The sequence below is a fragment of the Sminthopsis crassicaudata genome, chromosome 4 (assembly GCF_048593235.1).
Source record: "Sminthopsis crassicaudata isolate SCR6 chromosome 4, ASM4859323v1, whole genome shotgun sequence".
NCBI lineage: Eukaryota > Metazoa > Chordata > Mammalia > Dasyuromorphia > Dasyuridae > Sminthopsis > Sminthopsis crassicaudata.
In genome coordinates, this window is record NC_133620.1 from 344659563 (window position 1) to 344676274 (window position 16712).

The 16712-nt window shown below is 44.3% G+C and overlaps 1 protein-coding gene across 2 annotated transcripts; it reads left to right on the top strand.

Annotated features, from left to right (window-relative positions):
* Positions 1 to 8691: 8691 nt before the first annotated feature.
* ATXN7L3 (ataxin 7 like 3) lies at positions 8692 to 16656 on the top strand. 2 transcript variants are annotated; one of them, XM_074261139.1, is made up of 13 exons: positions 8692 to 8878; positions 10302 to 10412; positions 10907 to 11039; positions 11550 to 11721; positions 11810 to 11907; positions 12053 to 12075; positions 12292 to 12337; positions 12493 to 12524; positions 12851 to 12919; positions 13186 to 13229; positions 13587 to 13658; positions 13753 to 13886; positions 14102 to 16656. In XM_074261139.1, exons 2-13 carry the CDS (start codon positions 10362 to 10364, stop codon positions 14248 to 14250), a joined length of 1023 nt encoding a protein of 340 aa, XP_074117240.1. In that variant the 5' UTR covers positions 8692 to 8878; positions 10302 to 10361; the 3' UTR covers positions 14251 to 16656. The 2 variants fall into 2 exon arrangements, with proteins under 2 accessions (XP_074117240.1, XP_074117239.1); XM_074261138.1 differs by lacking the exon at positions 8692 to 8878 and adding an exon at positions 9003 to 9849.
* Positions 16657 to 16712: the final 56 nt, after the last annotated feature.

Consider the following 16712-nt stretch of genomic DNA (forward strand, 5'->3'; position numbering starts at 1 on the left):
AGGCTTGTTTGACTGAAACAGAGAAAATAAGACATTTGCATAGTATAAAACTGAAAAAGCAAGGAGACTAGACTAGAGAACCTTTTTAAATGTCAGGTGGAAGTTTTGGTGTTTTGTTTTGTTTTGTTTTGATCCTAGAGGCAACTGGGAGCCACTGAAGATTTTAGAGGAGGGAAAGGATAAATGGTTAGATCTATGTGTAACATCTGTGGTCATGGTCAGGAAGTGATACCATGGATACTTCATTAGTGTAAGTAGCCTAATTCAGCACATTTGTTACCTTTCTTAATAAATGTAATAATAATAGCATTTGTATGTTTATAAAGCAGTTTACATTTGTTATCTCACTTGGTCCTCATTATAAACCTGGAAAATATATTACCCGCATTTTACAAATGAAGAAGTTGAAATAAACAAAGCTTAAGTGACTTACCCAGGATCACATAGTAAGTAAATTTCTGAATCAAGCTTTGAACTCCAGTCTTTCTGAATCTAGACCCAACACTCTATCCACAGGCTATACTCATCTATCTCAGACCTTAGAATCATTACCTTAAAGTCAATAAGAAGTCAGTGTGGCATCATAGACTTTATATTTCAGTGATAGAATATAATATCCAAGTTGCCTACCACAACACTATTTAAGTCACCAAACAAGAGCTTCATTTTTCCCCAAAATCTTAGTTCTGTTATCAATCAATAAACATTTAAGGACCTGCTCAATTCCAGGTAAGGTGTTAAGTGCTAGGGATACAAAAAAGAGGCAAAAGACATCACCTGCCTTCAAGGAGCTTACAATCTAATGGAGAAGACAACAGGCAAAGCAAGCATGAAGGGTGATGTGCCTTCCCATCTAGGGTCCAAATCTCTAGTTCTCCTTTCTCCTATGACTCCTTGTTCTCGATGCCAACATTTTGGTTGAGAATATACTCTTATGGAAAAAGAAGAAATGAGAACTCTAAGATCTGAACACACATTCACAGGTCTAATCACTGAGTACTCCCAAATCTATTTCCCTTGTGAGAATTTTCCTGAAACAGAGATAGAGAGACAAGCAGTCACAGAGATAGAGACAAAGAGAGGGTCAGAAAGAGAGAATCATAAAGAGAGAAAACAGAGACAGAAATGAAATGTTGTTGTGGCAATATCTACCACATTTGTTTTAGGAATATCAAATTGGCAACTATGTGGGGGACAGATAAGGGAGAAAATTTATTATAAGGAAGCTATTGCAATAAGGTTATGAATGATTGGTAGTTGAGTATTTTGGGAGGGAAGACAATTGCAAGAGAGTGTGAAATAGAATCAAGGAGATTTGGCAACTGGTTAGATAGGGTCGAATTGAAGATGACATAAAAATTACACACCTGGATGACTAGAATATTGACAAGAATGGGCAAATTTGAAGGAAGGATGAGTTTTGGGGAAAATATAATGACTTGTGTTTTAAATATGTTACATTTAGTAACTTTACAAGGACATCTAGGTGGGCAGTATCTACCAGACAGTTGGTAATATGGTACTGAATTAAGGTTGGATAAGAATCTATGAATCATCTGTGGAGAGAATTAGAGAGAGCAGGACAGATAGATAGATACAGAAAAAGCAGGACAGAGACTTGGGAGGTGCCCATACTTTGGAGAATGATAATAATTTAACAAAGGAATAAAATAAATCACGGAAAGCAATCCAGGAGGAAAGGGTGGTTAAAGTCATTGAGTTCAGCAGTGAAGAGGTCCCTGTCCACTCTGGAGGAAGCAGTTTGGAGTCAAGCTGATCTGGGTTATTCAGAAGCCAGCGACAAGGAGGTAAGGAGTGAGTGGAAGATGAGGTATAAGCAACAATGTAAACAACCTTTACCAGAATTATAGGATCATAGATCTAGAACTGAGAAGGACCTCAGAACCCAGGAGTCTCATCCCCTCATTTTACAGATGAGGAAAAAGAGGCCCAAAGAGGCTTGTTAGCATTCCTAAGGTCACATGGGTACAAGGGGAGGGGCTGGCCTTGGCATGGAGAAGGCCCTCACTTCCTTGTCAGAGAATGGAACAAAAGAAGAGACAATGAGGGGATAATGAAGATGGGATTTGAAGAATGGAATGATGGAGAAGACAATGTGGATCAGAAGAAAGAGTGGAGTCAAAGAACCCTACTGAAGCTCTGAAATGTACTGTTTCTGAAACCCTGGATATGTCACTTCCTCAAGAAGCCTCAGTTTGCTCCTCTATTAAATGAAATCAAGTGGATTAAATGACTACTGTGGTTCCTTTTAGGGCTGCTAGGTGGTACAGGGAGTAGAACACTCATCCTAGAGTCAGGAACACTCAGGTTCAAATGTGGTCTCATACATACACTTATCAACTGTGTAGCTCTGGGCAAGTCACTTAATTTTTTGTGCCTCAGTTTCCTCATCTGGAAAATGGGCTGAAAAAGGAAATGGCAAACCACTCCAGTAGCTCTGCCAAGAAAACCCCAAAGGGGATCATGAATAATCAGATACAACCAAACAACCATATGATCCCTTCTGGCTCCAAACCTATAAAGATGATGTCCCCTTCTTTCCCCCCCTCCTCAATAGGAGGTAAGGTCCTCCATTAAGAGGGAAAGGGAAAGAAATAATAGAATTTGGGGGAGGAAGGGTTGTAATCAGACACAAGATAAAATGAGAGGACAGTTGTGCTGCAAGGGTCTAGATGAGATTAAATAACATATACTCTATCCACTGTCCCACATAGTCGCCCAGAATCATAGCTGGCCCTTGTATTGATTAGAGTTGTAAAATCTTGTTGTTTTCCTTTACATATTGTGGTCATTATATAAATTGTTCTTCTGATACTGATTATTTTGCTTTGAATCAGTACATCTAAGTTTTTCCAAGTTTCTCTGAATTCTTTATATTCAGAGGTAATTTCATAAAACACAATTTTATCTCATTCATATGCCAACATTGTTCAGTTATTCTCCCAGCCAATGACCAGGTTTTCTTTATTATTGCTTTATTTATTATATTACATATAATATTATTTATTATAGTATTGCTATCACTATTTTTGTATGTATACATTATAGATCTAGAATTGAAAGGCTCCACTTTTCCCTCTCATTTTACTGAGGAGGAAACTGAGGCTCAAGGAAGTTAAATAATATGTTCAATATCATATAAGAGTGTTAGAGGAAGAATTTCAGTCCACATTCTTGGACTCCAGAGACAAACAAACAAAAAAGGGAAAATAGCATTATTCAACCTCTGGATGTGGATGATATCTTCCATCCCAAGTTTATTGGAATTGTCTTGAATTACCATATTGCTGAGAAGAGCCAAGTCTATCATACATGATCATCACACAATCTTTTTACTATATCATTCTTCTCTTTGAAGCAGGTAGATAGGGCAGTGAATAGGGTGCTGGGCCTAAGTTTAATTTTAACCTCAGATACTTAACTGACTAAAGATTCATCTTTCTAAGTTCAGATCTGTGCTCAAACACTAGTCCTAGGCTTGTGGCCCTGGACAGATCACTTAACCTTGTTTGCCTCAGTTTACTCATCTATCAAATGAGCTGGAAAAGGAAATGGAAAAACACTCCAGTTTCTTTGCTAAGAAAACCCCAAGAGTTCACAAAGACTGAACAACAACAATAGGGACATTAAAATAGTAAGCCCCATTGGCTCCCTGGCAACTAGGTGAAAGAGAGTTCCAAGGCCTCTCCTTCACCTTGAGTGCTTTCTCTCTGTTATTTCCTATTTATTCTGGATACAACTTGTTTTCCCATTAGATAGTGAGTTCTTAAAAAGTAGATACCTTGTATCTCCAACACTTTATTTAGAGTGACTGACTCTAACTACCCTGGAAAAGGGAGGTCACTTTGGCTACTTAGTGCCTTTTGCATTCATAGTGTATTTTTCTTTACCACACAGTAATCAGAAAGGAAACAGTTATAGATAACCTGTGCATGCTCTGAAATGGAGAGCATAACACACTATTATGCATGTAGATTATGCCAGGAAAAGAAGGCGACTGTTTGTGTTCCTAAACTGGGCTCTTAATGGCTAGTCCCTTATCATGTAAAGGAGGGCTTTTTGTAGGAAAAAGCACATTGGGAAGTGAAAGTGATATAAAAACAAAAAATACTTTTTTTCTTTATTTAATCAAAAGAAAGAAAATTGCCTGTCCTGGTTCTATTTGGGAATGGTTTTTGTTTTTATATATTTAAATCTTGTATATCAGATCCAGTCTTATATATTTAAATCTTAGATATTTTTATTATAGATACCTGTTGCAAAGTTATTTTTTTTCCCAACTAGCTGCTTTTTCTTCTAATTCTAGCTACATTAATTTTATTCATGTAATCTGGCCTTCTCCAAAGAACTTCTATGGTACACGAGCAGGAAGGTAGAAAGCAATTGGTGGTAGCAATCCAGGAGTTTGGCAAGAAATAGTTGGTGAGAAGGGTTCTAGGGTAGTAATGATATGTGATTGAACCAGTCAAGGCCATGAAGTCAAGGAAAGGACGAAGAGAGAAAAACAGGGAGGGATAGAAAGCCACCACGAGAATAAAGAATAATTTTAGGAGGGAAGGTATAGTGGAGATAAGAATTCAGAGAATTTATAGGTGATTTCCTAGGCAGCTGAGGGGAAGAAAAGATGAAGGTCAGGGGAATTGAAGCAGTTGAACTATGATCTCTATATGTTCCAGGAGACGCCTTTTTTCTTGAATTCCCCAAGAATGAAGATTGGGTTTGGGGTTAGAGAAAATGGACCTATCTTGAATTCTTTGAGAAAAGACTAAGAGATGGGCAAAGTTGACATAAAAAGAAAATAGCAAATATTCAAAAGATTGTGGGGGTAAAAACACATTAATGCACTTAGTGGAGCTGTGAATTGATTAAATCATTCTTGCAAGCAATTTTGGAACTTTGCCTCCAAAGTTACTAAACCATGCATTGTTCTAGAAATACCACAAGTAGGCCTCCTAGACCTAGAAATACTTAGGCTATATCACAAAAAGATCAAAGAAAAAAGACCCATATGCAAATACATTTTTAGCAGTGAACTGGGGTTTTTGTTTGTTTTTGGTTTTTTTGGGAGCTGAAAAGAACTAAACTATGGGAGTGACTTTCAGTTGAAAAAATGGCTGAACAAATTATGATGTATGAATATAATGGAATTTTATTGTTCTGAATGAAATGATGAAATGGAGACTTAGCAAAGAAACTCATAGGAAATCTTATCGGAACTGATAGCAGAGTGAAATGAGTAGAACAGAACAATTAATAAAATGAACAATATCGTGAGACTTTGAGAGATTTAAGAATTCTGATCAATGAAATCACCAATCATATTTCCAAAGGAACGAATATGAAATATGCTACTCATTTCCTGAGAAAGTTGTGATATTTGGGATGCAGATTGAAACTTATTTTTTAACATAGCCAGTATGAGAATGAAAACAGTCTATACATGTTTGTTAAATATTTGTTGAAAGGGCTTGTTTTTCTTTTTTCTTTTTAATAGGAAAGAAAAAATAGATCTTTCATTTCCTCTCTATTTCCAAACCTCATGTGAAATTATGCAAAACATTTCTGTAAAAGTCAAGCTGTGAAAGAAAACACAGATCTCTCACCTTATGAAAATAAACATCTTTTTAAAAATTTAAGTTAAAAGGAGACACAGAGACAGAGAGAGACAGACATAGGGAGAGAGAGAGAGAGACAGAGACAGACAGAGAGAGAGAGAGAGAGAGAGAGAGAGAGAGAGAGAGAGAGAGAGACAGAGAGAGAGACAGAGAGACAGAGAGAAAGAGAGAGACAGAGAGACAGAGAGACAGAGAGACAGAGAGAGAGAGAGAGAGAGACAGAGAGACAGAGAGAGAGAGAGACAGAGAGACAGAGAGAGAGAGAGAGAAAGAGAGAGAGAGAGAGACAGAGAGAGACAGAGAGACAGAGAGAGACAGAGAGACAGAGAGACAGAGAGAGAGAGTATTTTTCAATCTGTATTCAGACGTCACCAGTTTCTTTTCTAGGTATGGATAGGATTTTTCATCATAAGTCCTTCCAGTAGTTGTGGATGATTCAACATTCATTTTTATACAATTCTGAATTTCAAAATTTTTTTCCTTCTTCTTCCTCCCTCCCCACACTAGCAATCATTCTCATATAGGTTATATATGTGTGTTCATTTTTTACATATTTCCATATGAGTCATGTTATGAAAGAAAAAGCAGAACAAAAAGGGAAAATTCACAAGAAAGAAAACAAACAAAAAAGTCTCCATAGTTCTTTCTCTGAATGTGAATGGCATTTTTTTTTTTTTTTTGGCTGAGGCAGGCAATTGGAGTTAAGTGACTTACCTAGGGTCACACAGCTAGTAAGGATCAAGTGTCTGAGGCCAGATTTGGTATTTTCTATCTCAAATCTATTGGAATTGTTTTGATCACTGTAACACTGTAACAGGTAAGTTTGTCATAGGTGATCATCATACAATCTTGCTATAACTGTTCTCCTGGCTCTGCTCACTTCACTCAGCCTCAGTTCACACAAGTCTTTTCTGAAATTAGCCTGCTGATCATTTCTTATAGAACAATAATATTCAATTACATTCACATACCATAACTTATTCATCCATTCTCCAATTGATGGGCTCATTTCCCATTCAATTTCAATTTCAATTCCTTACCACTATAAAAACATTTTTGCATATGTGAGTCCTTTCCCCTCCTTTGTTTTTTTTTGGGGGGATCCAGACCCAGTAGTGAGACTGCTGGATCAAAAAGTATGCAGCTTTACAGCCCTTTGGGCATAGTTTCAAATCTACAAAATGGCTGGATCCAGTTCACAGCTCCACCAACAATGCATTAAGTGTTCCAGTTTTCCCATATCCCCTCCAGCATTTATTTTTTCCTGTCTTAGCCAATGTGAGAGGTGAGGTGGTACCTCAGAGTAGTTTTAATTTTCTTTTCTCTAATCAATAGTCATTCACAACATTTTTCATATGGTTATAAATGGCTTTACTTTCTTAATTTGAAAATTGTCTATATTCTTTAGCCATTTATCAATGGGGAATGATTTATATTCTTATGAATTTGACTCATTTTTCTCTATATCAGAAACACTAGTTATTTTAAAAAAATTGTTTCCCATCTTTCTGCTTCCTTTCTAATCGTGGCTTCATTGGTTTTGTTGGTGCAAAACCTTTTTAATTTAATGTGATCAAAATTATTCATTTTGCATTTCATAATGTTCTCCAATTTTTTTTGGGGGGGTTATAAATTCTTCTCTTCTTCAAAGATCTGACACATAAACTGCTCCCTTGTTCTAATTTCCTCATAGTATCATCTTTTATGTCTAAATCATGAACCCATTTCTATCTTATCTTGGTATACAGACTGTGAGACGTTGATCTTAGCCTAGTTTCTACCATACCAGAAAAAAGGGTCTTTCATTGAAATAAATAAATTTAAAGACAAATAACTCTGAACAACACAATGACCAGTCAGGATTCCAGAAAGTCCCATGATGAAATGAGTTACCCACCTTCGGGAGTGGTATTGGAATCAGGAGGCAGACATTTTTAGAAACGACCAGTAAGAGAATATTCGTTTGGATATGGAAGTTGAATTATTATTAAGACAATAACCATTGAATATTTTTAAAAATAAAAATACTAAAAATGGTGTGACCTTTAGAGAACTAGGACAAGGAGTTCGATTAGGTGACACAAATGGACGAGGTTCATCAGGAAGAGATGGCACAGTGGGCGGGGCCGGCTGGAAGGCACGTAGTGGGTGGAGGAAGAGGGCACTTCAGGGGGCAGCGCCTAAGCTTACAGCCGGGAGCCTTGGGACTCTCCCAGGCGCCCAGGGACAGTTGCAACCAGCGACGCCAGCGGCATTCCCCAGAACGTACCGCCAGCACTGTGGAAGGCGGAGCTTCCCCGGGAAAAGGGCGGGGAGTGCGGGTCCGGAGGCGTCCCCAGGGCGGGGGTGGAGCGGGAAGGTGAAGGTGGGGAACGGGAGCCCGAGTCCAACGCCACCGGCTCCCTGCCCAGTTAGCCAGCAGAGATTGCAACAAAGTATCCACCTCTCAGCGCGCCACGCACCGCCGCTTTAAATACTGCTTCCGCCCAATGCGGCCCCCCCCCCATTGGCCGGGAGGTTAGGATGGGTGCTTTTCATTGGCGGGGAGAGGACAATCGAAGCCCCACCTCTCCTCCCCATGCTCTCTGGGGAAGTGCGGCCGTCGGGACGTTCGGCCGCGGCGTAGCGCCCCTCCTCTCCGCTCCCTCCGCCTCTCCCGACCTATCCCCGCCCCCAATAGCCAATGCTGCTGAGCGGCGGCCCGCAGGTCAGATGCACGCGCTGGGACCCCGCTAGCTCGAGCAGCCGCTGCGCGCGCGGAAGGGAGAGCAGGCGGACAGGAAGTGAGGGAGGGGACAGCGGGAGAAGGGGAGGGGCCCAAGGGTTGAGGCCGCTGCGGGGAGGCCGAGCGCGGGGCGGGGTGGCGCGCGCGCCCGGCTTGCCTCGCGCGCGCGCTCTGGGCTCCTCGCGCCGCGCCCCCCGCCCGGGAGAGGCGGGCTGGATCGTCCCGGGGCGGGGGGGAGGTTGGAGGGGGAGGGGCGGGGTGAGGTGAACAGGAGGCGGTGACGAGGCAGCGAGGCCAGGAGGGAGGGGAAGGAAGGGGCCATGGCCGCCCGCTGAGGCGGCGGGGGGGAGGGGCGGCTCGACCCCCGGCTCCGGGAGGTGAGGCGAGGGCGGACGTACGGACGGACATGGGTGCCCGGAGGAGTAGCAGCAGCAGCAGCAGCAGCCGCCGCCGTCGCCGCCGCCGGAGGACGCGGCCCTGAGAGGCCCCGGGGCCCCGGCACAGCCCCCCGGGCGGGGTGAGTGAGGGGGAGGGGCGGGGCCTGGGGTCCCGTGCCTCCGCCCCCTGACCCTTGACCCTCGCGCCCTATGACCCGCCGCCGGGCCCGCGTTCTCTTCCCCGCCCCTCCCCCAAGTCCCGGAAGCAGTGGGTGTTTCTCGGTCCCGGGTGTGGCGTGCCCTCATCCCCCACCCCACCCCCCGCGCTTGCCCTGGGGTGGGGGAGGCCCCCGGGGTCGAGGAAGGGGCTGCTCTTTGTTTGGAAGGAAATACCAGGTTCCCTTGAGAGGCTAGGACAATAGCCATCCCGCAGCACCCCTTCCTGCGGGGCTGCCCTGGCCTGGGAAGTGGGGGGGGCTGGGGCTAGTTTCTTCCCAGAACTGGGTAGTGATGGGGCCGGTGTGTCCTGGGCTCCTCCCTCCCCCCATCCCCCAGGCAGTGTGATGCAGTATCAATGCAGCATCGGGGAGGCTGCGAGAAACTAAAGTCCCCCAAGTTCCCCGTTCTGCCTTCTTTAAAAAAAGCAACAAAATCCCCGCCACAAGTCCGGGGGCTCCTTGACACCTTTGAGGACTCCACACTTGGGAGGAGGGAAAGGGGAACCGGTGAACTAGATCGTTTTCTGCCGTGGGATCGCTCGGATGGGGAGAGGGCCGGGGGCTCCCGAGCCTGAATGCAGAATATTAGACCTAGAGCTGGAAAGAATTTAAGAGCAGCATTCCACCGTCCTCGCTTTACAGATCAGGAAAGGGAGGCCCGAAGGTCAGTAGGTTAAGTCATTTGCCCAAGGTCACGAGTACGAAGCGGTGGAGCCCCAAGATTGGAACCCTGGTTCCGTGATTCAAAATCCATTGCTCTGGACTGTGATGCAAGGATCCGGACTGTTGGGCTCCTCTAACTTAGCCTTTTTATGAGGTTAGCTTCCTTCCTTTGGTTTTGGCTTTCTTTCATGAGGAGAGACCCAGGGTCCTGCCAGTTACTGTGACTTTGGGTGAGTCGTTTAACCATTCTGGGCTTCGATTTCTTAATTTGTAAAGTGAAATGTTTGGAGGAAGCAATCCCTAAGATACTTTCTCCTCTAAATTTCTGTAAGAATTCAGTGAAAGTCTAGGTCTGGGGAGTTATCTAAAGTAGCGAGGCTCCAGGCTTTCTGTGGCCACCATGCTAAAGCAGACATCTCTGGGGATGAGATGGGTATGTGGGTGGAAAGGGTTACATTTAGAAATCTATTATTTTCTGTCCCCCAACCCCCACTCATCTCTCCCCAACAGATTTAGAGTTGAAATTGCTTAAGGCCTATGGAAAAACATTCTTAAGCAAGGTGGAAGACTCAAAGATCAGTAAATTTTGGGGAGAAAGGGATCTGGGAAATGGAAGGCAAGACCTTGTGGAGGTGCTCTGGACTTAAACTACCCTTCCTCCCCCACTCCTCAATGTGTACAGCTGTGTTGCCGCCTGCTGTGCTATGAGCAGTCAGAACGTCTTCTCCAAGAGAGTTTGCAAATGAAAATGGAGGAAATGTCTTTGTCTGGCCTGGATAACAGCAAGCTGGAGGTGAGGACTCTCCTACCTGTTTCTTGGTCATCTTTGTTCTCTAGGCATTTATATTTGATAGCAACAGCAAAGAGAAACAGTTGGGCATGGTGGTGCTGGGGAAAAGTCACCAAAGGATTTGGAGTCCAAAAAGGCTTGGGTTCAAATCCTTAGTTTGCCATTTTCTATCTGGGTGACCTTGGGCAGGTCACATCAATTTTCTATAACTAAGTTTTTTTTGAAAAATGAAGTTGAATTAAAATGATCCAGGGATAGGTTAGAGAATCTCTGAAATCCCTTTCAACTCAACCTTAGGCTCCAGGAATTTGGGATGGGATAACCACTTCTTTGGGGAAAGCCATAACTAAAAACCTTGAGAAAGAAGAAAAGAATGGGAATTCAAGATGGGGGATGAGCCTCTTATGCTTACATATGAAGCAGTTATGGGAGACATTAAGGAATAAGGCTCAAGTGACAAGGGCCTCTGCAATCACTCTTTCTTTTGTGGGACTCAGGCCATTGCTCACGAGATTTATACAGACCTGGTGGAAGATGCTTGTTTAGGACTCTGCTTTGAGGTGCACCGAGCTGTCAAATGTGGCTACTTCTTTTTGGATGACACAGACCCTGACAGCATGAAGGACTTTGGTGAGACTTGGATGGTGGAACATTATAAAATTCTATCTCAGAAGTATATTTTCTGATTCCATACTTTTGTGGAAAGTCATTTTCCCTGCTTTATGGCTTGGGTTCTATGGTTAATTGTCATTATGGCGCTGGATCTTATGGACTAGCTCTATCTAGACCTGGAATTGGGTGGAAATTGAAAAGATTTAATGCTTAAAATGAAAAAAAAAAAAAAAAAGTCTTGGTTTTGCTGACTTGAGGATTTAGGGTGGGGGAGGCAGGTAAACAGTGTAAGGATGTGTATATTCTTTGTCTTGGTTCAGCCACAGTTTTTTGCTTGTGCTATCAACACTATGACTATAATAGGAAGAGCCAGACCCTCCCTTTCTCTCCCAGTTCCATGTATCTATCCCTTCCTGTGATGCATGTCATAGTTCATGGGAGGGTTGTATGTGAACTTTTGGCTGATTACTGAAAGTGTCTAAAGGATCATCCTCCTTACCCTGATCTCTGTAACACTTACCTCCCCAGAGATTGTAGACCAGCCTGGAGTGGATATTTTTGGGCAAGTATACAATCAGTGGAAGAACAAGGAATGTGTTTGCCCCAACTGCAGCCGCAGCATTGCTGCTTCCCGCTTTGCTCCCCACCTGGAGAAGTGTCTGGGCATGGGCCGGAATAGCAGTCGCATTGCCAACCGTCGGTCAGTGGGCCAGAGAAGGGGCAACTATTGGGTGGAGGGGAGGGGCATAAAGATGTCTCCATAACTACTTCTCATCTCCTCTGGGCAGGATCGCCAGTAGCAACAATATGAACAAGTCTGAGAGTGACCAGGAAGACAACGATGATATCAATGACAACGATTGGTTCTATGGCTCGGAGAAGAAAGGTAATGTCAGTCTGCCTGGGGAAATCTTGGGATGGGAGGTAGCGCATACTTTTTGTAGTGGGGATAGTGTGGTAAACTTTTCCTTGTGGAACTTTAGATTTGGATACTTGAAGTAATCGCATTCATCATCTTTTTTTCCTCATAGCAAAGAAGAGAAAATCAGACAAGGTGAGAAATGGACAGACAGAGGAATTGGAATGGGGGGTACCCAGAGTAGATATACTTTCTTCTGCATCCTCGAGGAGCCTTTGGTGTCTAAGCTACCAGTATTGTGGTTGACCTGGCAGTGGGGTAGCAAAATAGGGCCCAGAGAGGAAGGGAATTGTGGGGGGGTTGCCTTTCCTGCTGCTTTGTCCCACTATACATTAACCCTTTTCTCTCCAGAACCCCAACTCCCCTCGAAGGTCCAAGTCATTAAAACACAAAAATGGTAAGTGGCTGCAGGGAACTGGGAGAGCTTCAGTCTGTAACTCTGGGGAGAAGAGAGTCAGTGACCTGTCACCCCCACATCCTTTCTGGTTATTTACAGGCCCATCCACCTGTACCTCTACATCAACTCCCTCCTCTTTTTTTTTTCTTCTTCAGGGGAACTTAGCAGCAATTCAGATCCTTTTAAGGTAAGTAGGTTCATCCACTTTCTGATAGTTGCTCTGCATTTTTTCATCCTTGGGTGGAGTGAATTTTTCTCCATGTGGATTCACTTGCGCCAAGTTGGGAATGTGGTATTTATTGTTTTAGGGCAGATTGTTTGATGGTCTAATAGCCAGAAGCAGCGAGTGGTTTGGGGTCATCCTATCTGGCTTCCTCTTGAGTGCAGCTGAAAGGATTCATTTGAAAAACTGTGATTATAAAGCTTTGTAACTTGAGAGATATCTATGCTCACTAGTGCCTCAGCAGTTCTCCCTGTCTTCCTTATGACTGACTTTCTCAAATCTTTTCACAGTACAGTAACTCTACTGGGATCAACTATGAAACCCTAGGTCCTGAGGAGCTTCGAACCCTGCTTACCACAGTGAGACCCTAGGAAGGGGAGGTATCTGGGTCTGAGAAAGTGTGAAGTGAAAGAAAAATTGTGGAAGAAGTCCCAATGTAGTGGCGGGATGACCTTCCAGTGGTCCTTTCTGTCTAGCAGCCTCTTCTATTTTGATTTAAAGGTTGGGGGTTGGGGGTTGGGGTTGTGTCATTTTAAGATGTTGGATTTAGAATTTAGGGAGGAGGAAATATTTAAAATGGTGTGCATTTGTCTTGTCCTCACCTTAGCTTTGTGTTCCTCTACAGCAATGTGGGGTGATTTCCGAACACACAAAGAAGATGTGCACAAGGTAAGCAAGGGGGAAGGATAACTATGAGAAGTGTGTGGAGCATTTCCTCATCAGTTCTCCAAAGAAGGCCAGGCTAAATTACATTATCTTCTCTTTTAACCTATAAGATGGGCTATGGGTTTCAAATGTCCCTAGGAATAAGTCCTTCTCCTTTGGTGTGGGATCCCAGAGATACAGTAGATAGCTCTGCCATTGTAGATAAAACCTTACTATTCATACTTTATGGCACAATATGAGAGATTTCTAAACAAACTGCTCCTTTATTGAGGGAGGAAGGACATGTTCAGGGGACCCAAAGAATGTAAGTATCTGGGTTTGCTGGTCATGATTGAGCTGTCATGGACTTTTCTCTTACAGGTCCCTTCGCTGCCCCCAGCACACAGATGAGCAGAGACGGACTGTGCGTGTCTATTTCCTGGGCCCCTCAGCGTAAGCATTAACTCTATAGGGACATTGGGATTGGGGTGGATGGTGAGTGACTTTGGGTGATGACCAATGTCCCTAATATCTCTCTCACTTCCAGCCCTTTGCCTGAAGCAGAGGGCTCTGTAGAGAACGACAGCTTTGAAGTGGCTGAGAGCCAGGCCCTGATGAGCCGGCTACAGTGGGATGGCTCCTCTGATCTCTCACCCTCTGACTCTGCTTCTTCCAAGACGAGTGAGAACTGGGCTGGGAGTGGGAGAAACTGGTGGGGAGGCAGTAAAGAATTCTTCGTTTTATGTGGCCAGCACACTGTCAAAAAATAAAACTAAAGGGTCAAGTGTTGGTGACCCAATCAGGGAGAAGTATAGAACTGTTTGCCATATGGATTAAATAATGAGGCAGTTTCAAGTAGCCTTCCCCAGATTCATTCCCTGTGCTTTCCTCCTCAGGCACTAATAACTCTGAATCAAGGAAGACCAAGAAAAAGAAACCCCACCTGAGTCTGGTGGGGGCAGCTCCAGGCCTCAGCTCCAACAAGAAGAAGAAGCCAAAGCCCCCTGCGCCCCCCACACCAAGCATCTATGATGACATCAACTGACCAGAGGCTCAAGGGTGTTGCCTTGTCTGGGCCAATCCTCCCTTGTCCCCAATTCTGGTTGACGGGTGGCAGCCTTCAGCAAAAGCCAGGGATTTGGGGTTTGAAGTATGGGAAGAGAGGTCACACCAGCCTTGACCCTGGTTTGAACCATAGCATGATGGCAGAACCCTATTGACTGTGCACGATCCTCAGGCGTGCAGGACTCAGACCTGGACATACTCTGCCTTGAACAAGTTTTTCAGGGGAGTGTTTTTCTATTTATTCTGTGATTTCCTGGATGTCCAGCTGGGATTGAAAGGAGAGGGGGCCAGACTTGGATACCATGCTAGGATGCATACACTGCCTGCCTTTCACTCCAGGGATTGAAATCCTTTGGAAGACGCATTGTGGCTATCCAGGGGACTGTACATTGGGAACTGAGCCCCAGAGAGGCCCCAGTCTGCCTTCTGCAATGTGAATGGGTTTGGTGCTTGTGGCTGAGCGCTACTCTGCTGCCCGTTTTCAGAGTCCTGACTAGTAACCCCTCTTCCTGGATTGGGTGGGTGGCACAGAGTATTCCTGTCTTGGGGAAGTTTAAACTGGTCCCCCTCTCCACCTTTCTTCTCAGTATCTTCTCAATATCCCCAGCTGTGGGAGGCACCCTTCTTTTGGAGAGCCAGGAGGGGTTGCCAGAAACCTTTGGCTTCAGGGAATGGGAAAGGAGAGGAGATGAAGGGAGAGCTGCTTATTATCAGAACTTTCCTTTTCCTCTTTCCTCAAATCCCAGAACCCTTGGGGGACAGGGCCCCAAAGTAAGTGGGAACGGTGCTGCTTTATTTGAAATGTTTTCTTACCTCATCCCCTGCCCTGGGAAAGGGCCCAGCTTCACCCTCAGGGTGGCCCCAAGTTCCTCCTGCTTATCCTTTTGTCCTGATAGGACTCCCCAAGTCCTTATTTGCTGCTTGCTGCCCTCTTTCACTCCTATGTGCTTTAGTTCATCTCTTGCCCCTTTCTCCTTAGCTTTTTCCCTCTCAAGTTATTTATTCTGGATTTGTAGTCTGACATTCTAGAAAGAATCCTGATCTTATAGTGGGTGGGAAGAGGTTTTTATCAGAGGAAAACATGATACCCATAGGTTTTTACCAGAGGAAAAAGAGATTAGGCCAGATATTGCCCATTACATCCTACAAAGTTGGGATGAAAGTACTTTCCTCTTTCTACCCTACCAGCCAGACTAAACAGTCGGGGGTGGGGAGGTTTGGGATTCATACTAATTTTGAAAGCTGGTGGGACGAACACTAGTCTTGAAATGGACAATATAGACAACATTTTTTCTTCCCAGGATGTGGGAATCCATCACTGATCTGGCCTACTAGAAACCACCATTGGATTAACAAATGTGGGTGGGTCCTGGATAGCTAGCATAAGTAGCAGGTTGAGGATCATCCCCCGCCCCATTCCTAGCCACCATTTCCAACTTCTTGGCTGGACCTGCTTACAGATTGGTTTTAACCCAAGAATTTTGTTTTGTTTTTTAAAGAAATAAAGCCAAACCCGAGCGTGAGCTAGAGTAGAGGCTGGGCCCAGGGCAATCCCTGCTCTTTTATTTTCCATATCTCTTTCAATAGGAGGGAACCCAGTTCCCCTTAGCCCTTCCAAATCATGTCTTGGAAGCAGGTTGGTATTGGAGGGGAAAGGACAAACTTGTGTTTGCTGGGGGTGGGGGTGAAGACATGGAACCTTCATCCTCTCTAGAGGTGGCTATAGTATCCAGGGTCCAGTGATATTCCCTTTGCTATGTTGAGGACCAGGTGGTTCCTTCTTGTTTGAAGAGGGAGAGCTAAGAAGCAGTTTGGAGATTTCCCAGTGTTGATTTTGCCCAACTTTCTTCAGTTCACCACTCAGGGCAGCCCCACTCTACTGGGCTATATGAGATGAACCTGACCCACCTAGGATCTTTAGGGAACAATTTCTTTCCCTTTGGGGAAAGAGGGTTTAATTGCCCTTTAATTGTTGGGTTAGGAGCTTTCCAGGCCTCTTTTTCTCCTTTCTCTAGTAAACAGGCTATGTGGATTTTGCTTCCCATCCATCCCCCAGTTCCCAGCTAGCTGTATTGTCCACCCTGTAGCCTATCATGTGTCTTAAGTATGTGTGTGGGGGTTCTGGTGTTTTTTTTCCCTTTTTTTGTGGCTGGTGGCTTTTCTCCTTCCATGCATCACTCCTTCCTGCATGCCCAGGGGCCACCTGCCTGGCATTAATGCATGCTGGGGCCATTGGGAGGGAATGGGGTGTTGCTGTCCTGTGGTTTTGAAATTTTATTTTTGCATATGTAATCCATCTTGTACAGGTAGCTAACTTTGTAAACGCTGTGTACTCCCCGTCCCCCATGGCTGCTGGTGTAAATAAATTGCATTTTCCTGTTGTTAATTATGTTTCATCTTCCACAGTCACTTTGGGGAAGGGATAGAGATTGACCTGCTTGT